General features: G+C 42.1%; 3 protein-coding genes across 4 annotated transcripts in view; 2 read left to right on the forward strand and 1 right to left on the reverse strand.

Annotated features, from left to right (window-relative positions):
- The window catches only part of LOC310892160 (tumor necrosis factor receptor superfamily member EDAR-like), a 461,331-nt gene that overhangs the window by 45,622 nt on the left and 397,170 nt on the right, over positions 1–18,539 (reverse strand). The window lies entirely within an intron of this gene.
- On the forward strand, positions 1,764–15,363 carry LOC310892166 (LIM and senescent cell antigen-like-containing domain protein 1). 2 transcript variants are annotated; one of them, XM_083819565.1, is made up of 9 exons: positions 2,280–2,315; positions 3,380–3,446; positions 6,101–6,221; positions 7,069–7,218; positions 8,275–8,425; positions 9,171–9,263; positions 10,691–10,739; positions 12,952–13,027; positions 13,857–15,363. In XM_083819565.1, exons 1-9 carry the CDS (start codon positions 2,295–2,297, stop codon positions 13,969–13,971), a joined length of 843 nt encoding a protein of 280 aa, XP_083675691.1. In that variant the 5' UTR covers positions 2,280–2,294; the 3' UTR covers positions 13,972–15,363. The 2 variants fall into 2 exon arrangements, with proteins under 2 accessions (XP_083675690.1, XP_083675691.1); XM_083819564.1 differs by having other exon boundaries at positions 1,764–3,446.
- The window catches only part of LOC310902228 (ranBP2-like and GRIP domain-containing protein 3), a gene marked incomplete at its 3' end in the record, with an annotated part of 72,471 nt that continues 71,976 nt past the window's right edge, over positions 18,045–18,539 (forward strand). Inside the window, exon 1 of the mRNA XM_083843439.1 lies at positions 18,045–18,356. Coding sequence (XP_083699565.1) covers positions 18,282–18,356 — 75 coding nt within the window. The 5' untranslated portion in view covers positions 18,045–18,281. The remainder of the gene's footprint in view (positions 18,357–18,539) is intronic.

Below are 18,539 nucleotides of genomic sequence, written 5' to 3' on the forward strand. Positions count from 1 at the left end.
TGTGCCAGCCCTTGCGCCTTTGGGGCTGTTTCAGCTTGGAAATCTTCGGCAGGGCCCTCTCCTCTGTCTCTGCACCCTTTAGGGTGTCCACACTTGTCCTGTGTTGCCAGCATAGCTCTCACCTAGCACTTGAGAGGTCAGTGAGATGATGGCAGTGGAAACCCTGCCATGGTTCCTGGTGGTGCTCCTTAGGGAGAAGGAGGGACAAGGGCAGAGCTTGCTCTTCTTTCACATGAGTTGGTGTAGCACTTAGGCGTGCAAGTCGGGAATGTAATGGGTGACAGCATTTTGGGGGAGAGGGAGGAACAGGAACAGCCCGAAGCAGGTAGAGGGTGGGCTTAGGTTTGCCAGTGCTCCGGAGATGGCTGACAGTGCTCTGAGATGATCTGTATCACCGTGAGGAAACAGTGACTGGAGAAGAAGGGCAGAAAGGTTATCTTCTTCCGACTGGTTTAATGCACCCTTGAACAAGATGCATGTGGAGGTGTGGCCAGGCAACGTGTTTTTCTGAGCAGGTTCCCTGTGGGTAAATGCAGGCATTGTTGGTAGACCTGCATCACTTCGTGTTTGTTCTGTGTCCCGTTTAGCTAAGCCAGTGTTTCTTGGAAATGATTTCGGGAAGTCAAATATTCTCCCCCTGCCTATCACGAGCGTTGCAGAGTTCCCCCAGTTAGTCATTAAGCTGCTTATCACATCTGCACTCAAACGCTGCCATGTGATAAGCTTTCGTGCTGGGTGCTCCACCGTGGTGGGGTGGAACTGGTCGGGCTGCACTGGAGGAAATGCAGGTGTAGGTAGGTCTGCTGCGCTGCAGGACGCGTCTGCAGTCTGCGTTCCCTACAGCCGCTGCCACGCAGTTTTGTAACCCAGCAGAGCGTGCGGTCCTGTACTTACAGCAGAACAGCCTGCTTGCATGGGCAGCTTTGGTGGCACCGTGCCCAGAGGGACAGGTTGTCCCTCTTCGCCTTGTAATTACTCAGTGGCTTTTTCTCAAGACCGTGTTATTCCTGGGTTCAGCAATTGTCCTTCCCTAGAGGTCTGTCCCACCGGGGACCGCGGGCACTTCACCTTCAGACAGCAGAAGTCAGGAGAGATGAAGCCTACCTGGAGTGCAGCTGTTTGTTTAAAGCCCTTTTGGGGCAGTAAGAGCCTCTTTCTATGCCCTTCCAGAAAAAGGCCAGCCTGCTCTGTGCTGAGGGGCGGGGAGATGAAAGGGTTTAGAGAGGTGCAGCCCACGGGGGAAGAAATACAGCAAAATCCTAATGAAGGACTCCCAAGAGTACTCCTATAATTGGGGAATCTGTATTGCTTTGTTATTGTAATTATCACTGAAATAGAAAGATGCATGACTTTTGCTTTATGAGGCCTAAATGAGAGGAGAGTTCCTTTTAGTTTTTGTTTATTTTTTTAAGTAGTTTCTAACTACCTATAGCGAGATAAAAGGAAAGTGCAGCTGCAGTGAGCTTCTCAGATTTATTTCTATTCCATTTGCACCTGGAGTGTGTTCTTAAATTGGGCTCTACCAAAAACTACCTTAGAGGAAGTGTCTTTAAAGAAGCAGGTTTTAGGCATGTCTTCCCATGTCCTAAGTTAGTAAAGATGCGGAGATCAGCTGGAGATAATGTTGTGGTGAAATGTTCTGAAATGAAACGCAGAGCTATGCAACTAACCCATGGACCTCCACCAGTTCAATGACCTTGCTTTTAAAATACATGCTGTGGGACTTGTTACGGAAGCTTAAGGCTTTCTCTAAGGGGGGAGCTGCTGGGTCATCCACAAATGCAGCACAAACGAGCCAAGAAGGTTGAAAATACAAACAACACGGAATAGTAACCAACCTGCCCAACACAAACCTGTTTGGTCTGCCCAGATCAACATGTGGTGGCTCTGAAATCCAAGCAGACCCGTGCATCTTCCATTGTACCAACTGTTTACACAAAGCTGGAAGCTTTCTGCTTTTCTTCAGTTTAAAAAGGATTATATTTGGCAGGAAGCAAGCACAATTCTGAACTAACCAATAATTTCCATTAATTTTCATTAGTCAGTCCCCTGTCTCTCAATTTAAAAACAACTACAACAACAACAAACTCCAATTAGAAGTTCATCTGTTTTAGAGTATTACATTGAAAAAAGCCTCGATAAATTGCTAGGATAGACTTCTGGAAGAGTCTGTATATATCTCATATGTCTTTCTGATCCTTGTAGGTGCAGTTCAGGTTGGGCACAGGAATTAAGTTTCTGCTCTCAAGTTTCCAGTGACTTCTAGACTATTTCATTAAATCACAACCCTGCCAATGGCTCTGTATATTGCACAAGTAATTACTATATCGTATTTGATCCTTGAAATTTCATAGTGTAAAAGGTTATTGCTGTATTTGCTATCCATGCACCAAAACTTAATTTGTGGGTAGCATTTTATGCTATTTGCTTTGTTTTGTGTTAGACTCAGTACAAAGAAGGAACTGGGGTTTTCCTGCTATCCCTCTTTCCAGTGTTTTAAACTGAGACATTGAAATCCAAACATACCTAATATTGTCTGTCTGGTTTTAACATGCTAGTTGGCATTTGTGTCTACTAATGATGTGCCTGAAGGTATCTAAACATTTCCCTTCACTTCAGGACATACTCGTCTACATGTTTTTACATATTTCTTGGTTAGGTTGCTAATGCAGTGCTGTAGAATTTTTTTTCCATAGTTTTTTTCTCTGTGAGCTTGAACTACAACTGAACTTCTTTAAGCTTTGAAAAAATTCAGCTCCAAATCCCTTTAGATCAGCTCCCAATTTCATCTAGTCAATTTAGAGAGTTTTGTTTCTTAAAATTCCCTCAAACAACCATTGTGAAGGAAAAGCATTATTTCTCTGTATGTTTGGCTGTACTGCTCCATAAATTGTGAGGATTTCTGTCCCTGGGGGTTCTTCCTCCCCCCAGACTTACTTCCTCCAGTGTGCTGGGCCATTCTTACAGGAAATGCAGAGTGGGGAAGGGATCAAATGGGTTCAGAGAAAATGCTTCCCCCCAGGAAAGGTTTTCGAAAGCTAATTTCCTGCCCAGAATCCTATCGGTTGCATCAGATTGTTGTCAGTCTGTCAAAATTCAGGCATCTGTTGTGAGGTAAAGGGGTGACAGAAAAATGCCACATGCTCTAAACAGTATTAAAGGATTAGTGTTTTATTAATGCCATGTGCTGACTAGTAGCTGACTTAAGGTGGGTGAATTTGGTGCCCGTTTCTCTAGCAGATGGTCAGGTTTGTTTTTTTGTGCAACTCCTCATCTTCTGCTACCCAGTTGCATCTGGAAACATCCTGGTATGTTACAGTATTTATGTCAAGGGCATGCTCCTAATCCCTCTAACTCTCGGCTTGTTTTCCATTTGCAGTTTGAAGGGAGGAAGTACTGTGAACATGATTTTCAAATGCTTTTCGCCCCTTGCTGCCATCAGTGTGGTAAGTTTTACGTTGAGGCAAAGTGCTTCCCACTGATCACAAATGGGAAGTCAGCGTATTGCTGGGGGAAGATGTGCAACCCTTCTGTATCTCCTCTGGGAGGTGGCCCCACACATCTGAACTTCCAGCATGAACTAGGCTTCAGAGAACCTGGGGAGCTGCTTTTCCTACAGGTCATCAATCAGTAGGTTTTTTAAAAAAGGTTTGCGTTATTTGAGTGAACAGCTAAGCTGTTGGTCCAGTGACCCAATGAACAGACCATTTCATGGTTATCTGTACCTACATGCATGTGCTTATATTCAGCCCTTCTCATGCAGCTGAAACCCTCCAGCGAGTCTGTCATCCCTTTTGACAGTTATAACCCATCCGTGTTGTCCTCCTCCATGGAAGCAGGGACAGTCTTCATCATCTACTCTTACCATCAGCTGATGAGTCAGCTGGTCCCCTTTCATATTTCTGAAACAAATTCCTTCAGCATCTGATGTCTAACCTGTGTAACGCTGAAGGCTGCCTTTTGTCAATTTGTCTGATGATGTAAATGCTTGCGTATCTGCTACGCTGTAATCAATTGCCAGGTTTTTTACCCTCTGTGTTCTCTGTGTGTGACACATTTGCTTGGGCAGGGCTGAGAAGTCATTACTGTACCATTGCTTGAGCTGGTCGGGAAGCTCTTGTTTTTCCGCGGTGCCTTGGCAAGCCGCTACAACTTCTGCTTATCTTAGTAAGGCCTTTCCCTTGTGCAGAGGGAGGGGCTGGGTGCTGGGAAAGGGGGAAGCAGATGTTCTGGAGCTTTGAATTTAAAGCTGCAGATTTGAACAAGGAGGGGAAAGGGAAGAGGAAGAAGGGGCTTAATGGTGATATCTGAGCAAACCTGAAGTATGCGGCAAACCAGAAAGTGTCTCACTTCATTCCGTCTGCAGGCAGGCCAGTCACTTCCCAAGCATGAGGACCTGTTGTATTCCTCCAGTCACTCTGCAGCCCCCTTCCTTTGTCCCCTTCCTGCTCCTCTGTGCCAGGGCTTCCCCGTCTGCATCCCTGCTTCTGGCCTGCAAAGGATTTTCGCAAACCCTCCTCTCTAACCTCTTCAAACAGAAAGTGCTGCTCTTCCTGCACGCCAGCATTGTTCACACACGGCTCCTCTCTGTTAGCACTGTTACTCGCCTTTGGTGGGCTGGGCAGAGGAGGCTTTACCTCTTCAGCACCCAGGAGCCTTTTGCAGGATACCAGAAGCTGTTCTGGTCCCAGGCAGAGGGGTATGGAGGAGCTACACCATGTATCTCCAGGGTTTCTCCTGCCCAGCTCCACATCTAAAACAGCTTCAGCTGCTCCTACCCTGGCTCCTCATAGCACCGGCTCTGTTAAAAGCTCATCAGTTTTACGGACTGACTTGTTCTGACAGATGGGTTAAAAGTAAGTGACTTTGCTGGAGGGTGTGACTGGCTGGCTGGGCTGCCTCCCAGGTCACTCTGCTCTCTTACCTACAGCGCCTTATGGGTCCTAACTGAAACTGGGCTTTTCCAGTGTTTGGATTTACTAAGGGTGGCCAAAATCAACAGGGCTGTTGTCAGCAGTGATGCCTCAAGCTTTCCTGACGTTTTTAGAGTCCATCAGGTTTTATTCTTGAAAAGCTATGACTTCATGGGAATGCCACAGAGTTGCATGCTAGACTTCCTTTCATCCACATCTGTTATCTGATGGATCGCTCCTCTTTGACAGCTGTTTGATTTGTAGGCTCTTTGGAGCCACGATTCAGCCTTCCTCAGCACCAGGAAGCTGAGCTCCCAGCACGTTTTAGGCAGAGTGCTCTGGGGCACTGCTCAGGGGCCTTGGCTACAACGTCCATGTAGGGAACAACTAAACACGTGTCCCGTGTGTGGTGGACATGGCTCCACTGCCTGTGCAGTGGAGTCACACAGTGCATGCACAACGGTAATTTTAACACTTTTTCAATGCCTTGCAGGACAGGACTCCTTGTGGTAGGTTAGAAGTTGTTGTGTGTGTTGGATTTACTGTTTAGTAAGTGCATTCTCCCACTGCATCTTTGCACTTTGACTTCATAGTTGTTGTTGTTTTTTTTTTTTCTTTTCTGTTTTTTCCAGTAGGTCCAACGCCACCCAAGCTCAGTTCGGTTGTGCTTAGAGTATAGAGCCCCTTCAAGGCTAGATTACAGACCTAGTGGAGTAGAAGCCACTACTGTGTAAATGACAATTTAAAATTGTCCTCTTCTATAAGAGGAGAAAGGCAAAGATGATAAGGAGACAAGAATGCCATATTATATAAAGAACTCTGTATATTTTGCAAGAGTTTGAGATCAGATGAGAAAAAAAACAGATAAAGGACTGGAAAAGGATAATTGCAGAGAGAAGGTGGAAAAAGGCTTATATATAAAGAACAGAAGGTTGTCCATCAGCAAGGACATCTGCTTCTGACCCACAGCACAAAAAAAAAAAAAAAGCAAACAAAAACAACCCAAATTACAGAGTTTAGAACCAGAACTGCAACACTGAAATTATTAATATATTCTACCAGATTTGGGGGGAGGTGGGCAGTATATGAGGAGAGGATGATGATGCAATTGTAGTGATTCACTTGTGGGTTTCTTTTAACTTTGTCTAGCGTGGTATTGTAAATTCTTGTCATTGTGTTTCTTACAGGTGAGTTCATTATTGGTCGTGTTGTTAAGGCTATGAACAATAGTTGGCATCCAGAATGCTTCTGCTGTGACATCTGCCAACAAGTATTGGCAGATATTGGATTTGTCAAGAATGCTGGGAGGTAGGTCTTCATCCTTCTGTTACTGCTCATGAATAAAATGAAATGAGAGGTGGGACTTAGAAGTTATGGCCCTTAAAACTTTCCAGTTGAGATGGAGTAACTGAAGTGGCTTTTATGAGAAAAAGGTCTAAGGGTGCATCACAAAATTAAGAATGAATAGCTTAAAATATGCACATAAAATCTTAACCATTTATCTACCTCAACACCAGATTACTTGTCAACACCAGGTCTCATCTGTACCCGGTGACATTTCAGGATTGGTAGGGTACATTCTGATCAGAGAGACAACATTCAGATGTAGAAGTATTGTATTTTTTTAAATCAATTTTTGTTTTTCCAACATTGGCTTCCAATTTGGGTCCAGTTCAGCACCTTATTCATTAATAAATGTTTTCAGCTCATCGGGATCCTTCACTTTTTTACCAGCTGTGATCACAAGGATGTTTTGCAAGTGGATTATATGGCCATGGACTTCATAAGTTTAATATGACATACATGGTTGTTTTTATAGAATTAGGACCTGTGTGGCCATCCAGCTTCCAAGCTAAATTTTTAAGAGTTTGAGAGTAAAATATTCAGCAGTGAGAATCTGTAGTGAACATTGTTTTCTGTGTTTTGACACAGCTTAAATTCAAACAAGTTGAAGAAATGATAGTTCTGTGGTGATTGGAAATACAGTGATAGCCCTCCTTCTTCTGCACTTGGTTTACCTACCAAAGAAATTGTTTTAAAGACTTTTTCTTCCAAAAAAGGCTGATTGAAATGAAGTTCTAATAGATGTTTGATTTATATTTTTCACGGTACTAACTGGTGCTGGTACTTACCTATGTTTTTTATGTTGTTTCAGACATCTCTGCCGTCCTTGCCATAACAGGGAAAAGGCCAGAGGCTTGGGAAAGTACATTTGCCAGAAGTGTCATGCCATTATTGACGAACAGCCTCTCATATTCAAAAATGATCCTTATCACCCTGATCACTTCAACTGTGCAAACTGCGGGTAACTTGAGTTCTGCAAAGGAAGACAAGAAAATGCTGTTTTTATTTGCTTCTTCCGTTTACATTTTAAAGTGAAATCCAGTACTGTTAAACAGTCAAAAGGGAGAGCTTTGGGTTGCATTGTAGCCAGATGTGTGTCTGGTTATCGCTTTTGGGACGGTGGAGTTAGATATTTAGTTCAAACAACAGCTGATATGTTAGGCAGTAATGAAAGATTGTAATCTGCAGCATTTTCTTAGGAAATACGAAGTCTGGGCACAGGTAAATGGTTTTGTAGCAGCAAAATGATTGATAGCTTCTTTTTCTGCAACAAAGGGTAGGAAAGTGATCCTCCTTAGCTGCTTGAGTTACTATCTTGCCCATGTTATTTCTTTTTAGCTGAGTTGCATGAAAAATTTTGTTCTTTCCTTTTAAAGACATTTTCTTAGAAGCTTTCCCTTACCTCATTTTATCAGCTTCTGCAACTGTAGTCTACATAGCTTCATGTTTCTACATCCTCCCCAGATGCACAGATCAGGGGACATTGTAGGATATAGCACACATTATTAGTTGTTTATTTTTGGTACAAAGGAAGCTATCGTTTCAGTGCTGTAGCAAAGGCTGATTTGAAAATCAACCTGTAGTATTGCATCAGTGCCAGTGTCAGCTCATATTTTTCTTTCTCTGATGTTTTATACCACAGGGAAAATGTAAAGAATTGCATTTTCCTTTCAGTTACATTTATGTAAAGCTAAAATAAACAGGTGATAAGAGGACCAGAATAGAAGCCAAGCATGACTACAGCTTTCAAACACGTTTGAAAACAGCTCAGTAGCTATTTTCAGAGAGACTTAATGCATTGTACTTAGCAGGGTTTTCTCAGTTTACTATGGAATCAGTCTTGTTTCAAAAAAAAAAAAAAATGAATTGCCATATTTGATGCTGCTAGATCCATTATTGTAGTATAAATCCAATTTCTAAAACAAATGCTAAAAATTAGATTATCTCCAGAAACTCTCAAGAGTTGAAATCATTCAGTTCCTTTATTCATGCTCTCAATTAATTAACTTTTGAACAGGAAGGAGCTTACTGCTGATGCTCGTGAGTTGAAGGGAGAATTATATTGTTTACCCTGCCATGACAAAATGGGTGTCCCCATCTGTGGAGCATGTAGAAGACCAATTGAAGGACGAGTGGTGAATGCTATGGGCAAACAGTGGCATGTGGAGGTAAACAATAGCTGATACATTGTCTTTCACAAATGTAAATATTAACATACCTGGAATATTGCTGATCAGTCTACATGAAAGGATTAGAAAAGTATGCAGGAATAATGAGTATATACATTCTCCTAATCCTATTTTCAACCTTCTCATGTCTGGTCTTTCACTGTGAAATGAGAGTAATTTCCAACCTTGCAGAGACCTTTGACTGTGAAGCTAAAATCATTAATCAGAGGAAGCACTGCCAGGCCCTTATAGAAGAAAATTTCACAAAGTGAAGAGCGGGATATATGGAAAGGCAGTAAAGTTCTGTGATAACTGTAATATTACTGGGCACCATAATATTCTTAAGTCTTTCACAGTTAACCTGCTACAGGTAAAGCACTTCATGGGAGGGTTTCATATTTCAAGGGCATGTACAAGACTTAGTTCCATATCTTCGTTTTAAATTAGGAAGATAAGTGGTCTATTCCTTTTGTTTAGAAAATCTCCTCCAGCAAGAGCTTTCTTCACAAGAGTGTAATGATGGTGCTTATTATTTAATCTCTCTTCATTCTGTTCGTTGATAACACATCACTTTGCTTCCTTTTTTTGTAACTTTTGGATTGAAATGTTGAAGACAAGTTTTAATTCTCCTTTTCAAGAGAATCAGTGGCTCAGTAGACGTGACATTCACATTGTTTGATTTGCTTTCCAGAAAAAATACAGTTACTTCCAAGTAATCCAAAAATGTATATAATTTTCTTCATAGCATTTTGTTTGTGCGAAATGTGAAAAGCCATTCCTGGGTCATCGTCATTATGAGAGAAAAGGCTTGGCATATTGTGAAACCCACTACAATCAGGTAAGGTTGCATATTTTTAGAAATTGTGTTGTTAAACTCATGTATTGATTTTATTAAAGGAGATGGAAGACCATAGATATTCTTCTGATTTCTCATAATCACCTGTGGTTATAAAGCTAATTAGCAGATGTTCTGTTGCAGTTAATTTATATCGGTTTCTCTAATTATAAATCTGGCATTGAAAAACATAACTGCAGGGATTTCACAAAGACTAGATGGGCTAATCAGTATCAAGTTGTTCTTCAAGCTTAGTGGCGCTTATGTAGAGCTGTTTCAAGCTTTTGCATATCTGCGAGATGAGAGCAGCTAATAACACCGAATCTTTCCCAAGAAATATAAGAAGATTTGCCATTCAGGAGCTGTGGTTTGACACGAAGCCTTTGTGAGTAGCGTGTTTTTTTTCTGCTACTCTAAGATGATCCTATGTTAGGATACACAGCATCACCCAGCTCATTCGTTCAGCTGCCTAAGACTACAAAGACTTAATTTGTCAGAGGACACCACCTAGTGACCACTTGCATTTAAATAAGAGCTATATACAGTTCCCTGCAGACGCCCTTAATTGTGCAGTGCAGCACTGTAAGGTATAAACCATTATTATTTGGAAGCCAACCACAAGGTGTCACGTACACACCTTTGCTTGGCTGAAGTAGGCATTATCTCTGGGAGTTGTAAGGCATCTGCTAATTACAGATGGATTCTTAATTTGTCAGCGATGAAGGGCAGATGATTGAAATGTTGCTGGCACACTTGTAGGCAATAAATGCCGTGACATTAGTAGAAATAGCTGCATCCATGACAGGGCAAGAACGTACACCAGGCAAGAGTTGTATGTTGAAGGAATGTCATTCGCTACATCAGCTCCTACAGTTAGAAAAAAAATACATGAAATTTTGGGCATACAAAACCATTCATAGATAGTTACATTGTGGACAGATGTTAAGTATGGAAATGGAATGAAGGATTTCTGGCCTTTTATTTATTGATTGATTGATTTTAAGAAAAATAAATTAAGCATAGCATTTCCTTACAGCTTTTGCCAGAAAAAGTAGCATGTTGTTCTAGTCTTGCTTTTAAGTCCAAATGTTAAATTGGATGATTACTAAAGATCTGTATGTGACTTTGCTGTATTTTAAATGTTCAGGATTAGAGAAATAGTAAAACAAAACAACACAACATTTTTAGAGTGTCAAGCAGATGTAAACAGATGTTTTCATCTTCAACATTACAGAGACTTTTTCTGATAAGATGATGCAAAACTTAATTGGAAAACAAAAGCAGACCTGCTAATTTTCTCTTTTTTTTTACTGAAATAAACAGTAAAGCTACTGTGCCCATCAGCCAAAATAGAGTGTTTTGTTATTTTGAGAAGCTACTCTTGATAAAATCATTCAATTAAAAATTCATTACTTCTCCTTCCTCTTCAGCTGTTCGGTGATGTTTGTTTCCATTGCAATCGTGTGATTGAAGGAGATGGTAAGCACTTTTCTGACTGTTTTCTTAACGTTACATTTTGATGGAAGTTCTTTCTTAACAGCAGAAGTAAGGCCGTTGTTGAATCCCTGGCTGTTCTCATTAAACCAAAACAGGCCATTATCTTGATCAGAAATTAGGATAGATCTGATTAGTCAGAGGCCAAATAGTAGGAAGACCTTGTAGTGAATGTTTTGTGATAGTGGAAGATCACCCAGCGTCTAAAGAGAGCTGTGGTCAGCTGGAAACCCTTTAGTAACAAGGAAAGGCCAGGGATGCTGGGAGATGCACTGGTGGCTTCCTGCCCCACCTACCTTAAAAATGAACACATGCAACTGTGAGAATGACTACATTGGCATCTTCTCAAATGAATTTAGGGATCATGATCCGGATTTGAAAAAGAATTTAGATATTTAAAGATTTAGGTGGGCTTTCTAATGGTTTTTTTTAAGTGCCTAACTTTCATTATTTCAATCCACTTCCTGGAGGTATTTGCCTATCTATCTCAGGCACCTGTCTTTTGAAAATCTAGGCTGATGATAATTTCACAAAACCAGGAAGGAATTGTAAAGATCTGTCCTGTGAAGGCATAAGCGGAAATGAGTGCTTTAATTTTGGGGGGCAGGGGGAGGGATTATTTTGGATGCTTTTTGGCATTTTATCATAGCTGGTTGTCCAAAGGCAAATCATTCTACCTGCAATAATGCCACATTACTTTGTTCCTGGTTACACCTGCCTGAAGTAAACACTGTAATACCAATGTTAGCCTCACCTAAACCAAAGCTATTAGCAAAGTGGGCGGAAGCCTCTAGCTTTTAAAAGGAGCCATAAGGTAGTTCATAGTCATGTAAATATAGGGTGAGACCCACATTCTGGGAATGTGCTTTCCCCACATTTTTGGGACTGGACTGTACCTGCAGAACAACAATCCAGAAGGCTTTGGAGGAAGCTGTATCTTCCCCTTCGCTGAAATCCTGAATGAAGAGAACTGGGGCTTGAAGCGAATGAATAACTCAGCCTTGCCTGATCACCACATCTCTGTGTGTTTCTTACGTTACATCGTGTAATCTGACTCCCATATTGTATGTGTCAGCCACTGAACTGAACAGATTGAAATGTCGTCATTTCTTTATTTTCATGGTGTGTCTTCAATTATTCTACATTTCTTCTTTCACTCCTGCACAGAAATTTGACACTGCTGTCACAAATGATGAGTATCCAGTACTTTATTTTCTCTCTCTCTGGTGAAACAGACATCTGTGGCAACAGTTTTTCAAGAGAGTGTCTATGACTGTATTGGAGAGGTTGCTTATAAGCGAAGACTTTCATCTGCTTAGTATTATTTTGGCAAGCGGGTGAATAACTGTATGCTTCTGTGGATGTGCTTGGCCCAATAGTGTAGGAAAAAAAAGTTTTGCATGACAATGTGCTGGTTCTGTTTGCTGCTGACAAAATGTTGCATTTTAGGAGAAAAGCATTGCATTGCCCTGGATCCTCTACATTTGGTTAAAAAGAGAAGCAAGTTTTGGCAAGGAACATTGGGAAGGTATACTGTGAAAGAGAGGAGGAACAGAAAAGAGAGATAAAGAACAAAGAGAAAAAGCTTTCTCTCCAAAACAAAGAGTAAAAATATATTCATGTTTATCATGATAAAGTGATTTATCTCGTTAGTCCATAACTTTTTTTCACTTTGGTACCTCTGATTTACCAGCAGTGTCCTGATTCCTAGCTTCAAGTTAGTTTCTTCAGCCAGGCAAGTGCTATAGTTGATGGCACTGCGGTCTGAGCAGGGTCTGGGGAATGAAACAGAATAAAAACATAAACACCCTTTTGCTGGATTGCTTTTCAGCTGAAAAAGTCTCCTGGTCATGTTTGAAACATGGCCTCATAAAACAGTTGCCTGAGGTCAGCATGCTATGAGATGAGGTAGAAGCAAGCAACGCGAGTCAGAAATTTGTTAAAATGGTCTTGCTGGTGACCATAGCATTGTATGTACCCTCAGAGACAGCTTTATCAACACTTCATGGTCCCACTGCACAGCATTCACATGTACCTATGTGCCTTCCTAGTCTTGCCATGTTATTGTTATGGTCCTCAATACTTGATATAAGAATCAAATGATTGTTCTTCATGTCTCGTGAACATTACAGCTTTTTCTTTATATGTATATTTTTTGTAATGCTAATGATTTCCTTTTTCTTTTCACTTGCTCTAGTTGTGTCTGCTCTGAATAAGGCATGGTGTGTGAACTGTTTCGCTTGTTCAACCTGCAACACTAAGTTAACACTCAAGTAAGTTTATTGATAGGTGTGATGCCTTCAAAATGGATCGGTGGTTATCTTTACAGTGGAAATGTTGCTGTAGTTTAACTGTTACGGTACAAAAACCATACAATCAGCACTGAGAAAATTGCGCCTGTTTCTTCCTCTTGCTCTATTTACTAATCTACATCTTTTTCAGCTGTCTGTTCAGTTCTTCCTTCAGTTAAGTCTTCTTAACTCTCCTCCTTTTCTGTCCCTTTATTTTTTCTGTTTAACTCTAAAGGGATAAGTTTGTCGAAATTGATCTAAAACCTGTCTGCAAACATTGTTATGAGAAAATGCCAGATGAATTTAAGCGACGCCTTGCCAAACGGGAACGTGAAGCGAAGGATAAAGAGAAGCAGAAAAAGAAAAAGCCAATCTGTCTGTAAACTTTTTTTCCTTCTCACCACCACCTCTGCTCCTTTCTTCTTTGGTTAGTGCTAAGGGTGCTTTTATTTAAAATTTTTGCATGCATTCATGGCAATCAAAACCAAAATATTTTTCACACAACTGCAAACTCAGAATAATGTTATTTCATTATCTTATGTTTAGTCTGCCTTGCTCTGCAATGAGATTTGAAAGGCCTTTTAAGTGACACAGCTAATAAATATGGACACTTGGGAGAAGACTGCATAACTCGCATGCAGTACTGTAATTACTGTCTACAATGTATATAACCTTGTGGCAGTAACTTCATAGACATGTATAAATTGGAGCTGTATTTTTTTGTCTGTGCACATATGCTATGATACTTACTTTTTTCAATATCCTTGCCATTAAAAATGGGACTTTTTTTTTCTTTGCCTTGTCATTTTAGGAATAAATTTGTTGAATTTGATATGAAGCCTGTCTGCAAAAAGTGCTATGAAAAGTTTCCTCTAGAGCTGAAGAAAAGACTGAAGAAACTAGCTGAAACTTTGGGAAGGAAGTGAAGACTTATCTGCTCTCCCTGTTCTTTATGAAAATGTTATACGTATTACTCGTGGGGGGGGGGGGGGACTTTGAGGCTGCAATCAGAGAACAGATTGTGATGCATGCCTTTCAATCAAATCGAGATATTTTGAAATTTTCCATTCTCTATACATGTACATGTATACTTATTTGTTGATAAATAGGCCACACTTACAGACTAAATTAAATATCAACTCACCTGAAAGGTTTCTGACCCTGATAATGCAGTTGAACTGGTACAAGTGCACCATTGTGCACAGTAATCTCTGTGGAATTTTAGATAGAAAATACTCTTGTGAATACCTGCAAAGACACACTTTGCAAATGTGTCCAACGTTACGGACACGTAGTGTCATTTATATTACTGAAAGTATCGATGTGCAAATTAAGCATGAGGATAAAACTTTAAGTGTCTAGGGCAAGAAACCAAACATACCTCACTTCGTGGAAAAAAAACATGCCTAGATTTCAGGTCAAATAGTCTCATTAAGGAGCCTGGTTTCAGATGATTTGAAAAGTATCGTGTTTCTAAATACAGTCACTGTACAAATGACCTGCTTCTGATAGTTTGTGCTTACATGATGAATCTTTGTACATCAGACTTAGCATGAAATATCTATATGAAGTCTATATTCCTACTGCAAGAAATGAGCATACTCAGAACTACTTGAATTTTGCTATATTCCATTCAGAGTAACACATTAACTTTTATATATGCTTTTGCATTGTATTTACTTTTTGTGCCTTATTCTGCTGGACCATACATAACAGTGTTCCATTAAATATATATATATAGTTTTATTTTTATTTCATATTTTTATGCAGAAACTATATACAAGGTATTTTCAAAAGATAACATACTTTGCCTTAATTATTCAGGATGCAAGAGGAATTTTGTTACAAATGTGAACACCTGAGGTTTAAATTTAGCTTCTTGGCTTCTTTAACTTCTACAACAGTAATGGAAATGCATATTTCAATTAACTGGCAATATTACTTTTACACTGTGAGTGTAAATATATGTGGTTTGATCCTGCTAGGATCTATTTCTTTAGTCATCCTCAAGAACTGAGCTCACAAGGCATCAGAATTCCTTATAACATACACCTGATTGTTTTATACCGTTGACTTCTATTCATGCACACCTGTTATATTTTTCCTTTTTCTATTGAAAATACAGTTACTTAGGAATTCTTGATGGTACTGTGTTATCAAGTACACGTGTTTTTTTTTTCTTTTTCACACTAGTGACTTACACGGATTTTGTGTAATTGCATCATAGCAAGCAAAATTTCCTTTCCTGTTTATGGAAAACTAGTTGCTTCAAAACATCTTTCCAGTGTCATCAATAAAGGCTATGTTATTAAAACTTGTATCACGTCTCTTAAATGAGTGTTTGAGATGGGTGGAAAAGCGGCGAGGCAGCCTTTCTTCCCTATGCTTCTACCTGTGACTATGTAAATACTTCCTTATCCTGATTTAAAGGAGACATACGCCTAACCTACGTATGCACTTTAGTTTTTAGGTTTAAGAAAGAAACTGCGGTTTGTTTCATAACGAACAACTTGGTTCTTCTGGCTGTTTTCTGAATCGGCACAGTCACTAGGTTTTCCTAAAGAAAATACCTTGTCTGAGTTTAAAATGCATACCTTCCTACCACATTTTTCTCTCCTGTTTTCAATGTAATGCGGCTTTCACCTCAAACCTACAGTTTAGTGCTAGGTAAGGTATTTTTTATTGTTATTATTGTATATATTTATTCAGTACAGTAACAGTTCAGTAGCTGAATGCAGTCCTTATTGTGTTCATGACAAGAAGTCCTCTCCCCCCCCAAAAAAAAAGTTTATATAACTAGCCTGATAACACCGTTGGGATTTTGGACTATGCAATGGATCCAGGAGACCACTCTCAGCAATACGTCCTTTAAATTGTAATTCAGTTCTTCTAGTTTTTTCACGCTCCACTGAGAGCATGCACAGCCCTACTGCTCAAAGAGTGGGGTGGAAACAGTCCCTGACCCCGAGAGGCATGGCCTGCCTTGCGTGGTTATATCCATCCAGCACACGGCAGCCTCGTTTGCGCCTCCTGCAGGCTCTGCGGTAACCCTGTGACCTGAAGTCAATGTTTTTTGCTGTTTCCAAGTTCTTGATCATGAAGACTGCGCTCTGGTGCAGTAGCACCAAGGTCGTGGCCTCTGTGTCATTAACACCAGTGTATGTGTTTCAGACCCCACTGTGTAGCACTAAGAGCATGCAAGGGTTCAGGGGTTCAAAGCCTGCTGCGTCACAGAAATATTTCTGAAGGATGGGGCCGCTAGAGGCCAGGTAGTCCAAACCTCTGCTCAAAGCAGGTCTAACTTAAAAGCTGCACCAACACCGAAAGTCTTACCCAGCCAAGTTTTGAGTATCTCCAAGGAAGATCTCACAAGCCTCTGTAGGCAGTATGTCACAGTGTTTAATCACCCTCCAGGTGTTTTGTTTTTTTTTTCTTCTATTCTTATTATTGGAGCCCTCTCTCCAGTGGAGGGTTGCCCAAATTCACACTGCTCCCTTGGGAGCTGTCTTTGGAGTGAACTATCATTGAAAGAATACCCATGGATTTTGTCATCAAGAGCATTATTAAAAGCAGTGCAAAACAGGGAGGGAGCTAGCAATTAGACAATTAACCTGGACAATTACAGGTCTAGTGCTGAAGCTTACTTCCTGGTCTGTCAGTATTATAAATATTTCACATAGCTGGACGTGCTTTCTTTAAAGAGGCTGAGTTTATTACTGTTTTTTTGAACCTTGACCCCTACTAGGTCTCTCAAAGGAGGCTGTGGGCCTGGGATTTAGGAACGGATGCCTCAGCTTTGCCCCCTTTTTACTGCATGGGATCAATCATGCATGAGCAAGAGAGATTCCTTTTGAAGCTCCTGCTTAGAATAACAGTAGGGAGCGCTTCAGAAAGCCCAATGGATGTAGCTGTAGGGGGAAGGAGCTGAGCCTAAAGCCTTTCTGCCTCCAGCAGTGGCAAATCCTGAGCTCAGTTCCTACCAAGGTATCAAGATGTGTAGTGAGCCAAGCTGAGTATGGTCTGGTTGCAAGGTTAGCACTAGAGCCGGTCAACTGCTGGCCTGTCTGGTGGGCTACCTTCCTGGTGTTGCAACCACTGGGGACAACGTGGTGCTAATTCCACAGAGATGCCGACCAGCGTCAAGGCACTCGACCTTGTCTGTATGAAGGCAATTTCACACGCCTCCCCATGATGAAAAGCAAAAATTTCCTCCAGTGACTCCCAAGCCAGCTCTCGGATTCTCCTCTGCACCAGCGCTAAGACTTCTAATCCTCAGCCTGGCAGGTGTTGACAAACTGCTTGTAACCCCAGTCATTTAAAAAGCAGAGGGAAAAAAAAACCACGCTAATTCTTCTTATGGAATTAGAGCCAATGTGTAAAGAAATCACCATTAATAGAGCAAATAATAAAAGAGAGGGTTAACTCTGGTTAACTAGGGTTAGGGTGTTAGGTGGCTGCTGCTGATCTCCTTACAGAAACAAGGTGGATACTTGATTTTTCCTGCAAAGATGGTAGGAGTTGTGGAGATGTCGGTAGTGCTTAGGTGTAGCAGGAAACTTGTGTATGTCAATGGGTTGCTAGAGACTGAGAAGGGGATGAATTTTTAATGAAGAGATATTCACAGAGGTATCACACGACTCAGGGACAGCCCAGTGGCCACATTTTGACCAAAGTGACTGGAACTTGCAGAAAAGTGAGCTGGGCACCTCCAGCAAGCGGGCTCCTGCTGGGAATTAAGCCATGGGGCAACTGCCTTACGGCTTAAAAAAAAATAATAATAAAAATAGTTTAAACCTCCTGTCTCAAGCTTTGCAGCCTGCTCATCTTAACAGCTGCTCCCAGCTGATTTCTGAAGGGCCATTTCCAAACTCATTTCCTAACGCCCCGTCACGGAACCCCAACGACCGCCCCCAACGGCCGGCCGCCAGCCCCGCGCATGCGCTGCAGGCGGGGTGGCCCCACCCAGCGCCCCGCCCCTCACTGTGGCGACAGCTTCTGCGCGTTCACGGGGGGCGGGCGCCGTGGGGCGCGCGGGGGGAAGTTTGCGTAACGCGCGGCGGCTCCTGCGCACCCTCCGCAGGGCGGGCGCCGCAGGGGCGCGCGGGAACGTATGTAGCGTGCGCAGCGTGCGCAGCGTGCCCAAGGTGGGGCGTACGCGCTACGCGGCGGGTGCCCCCGCCGGGAGCGGCGCGGCGCGGAGCAGAGCCCGGCCGGGCTCGGCGCCGCCGCGGCCGCCATGTTGAGGCGCAGCAAGGCCGAGGTGGAGCGCTATGTCGCCACCTTGCAGGCCGCTGCGCCTTCGCTGAGAGAGGTGAGTGAGGCGTCGCCGTTTCCCTTGGCCCGGGGGGGAGAGGCGGCCGGGGCCCCGGTTGGCTTGGCTGAGGGTTGGGGTTGGGGTGGCCGGCTTCGGGGGGGGGGGGGGTTGGGGCTACCCCTGCCCCGCGGCGCTTCACGGACGGGAGGGGGTTTTTAGCAGGGTTTTCCTCGAGGCCGG

This window comes from Anser anser, assembly GCF_964211835.1.
Source record: "Anser anser genome assembly, chromosome: 1".
Classification (NCBI taxonomy): Eukaryota; Metazoa; Chordata; class Aves; order Anseriformes; family Anatidae; genus Anser; species Anser anser.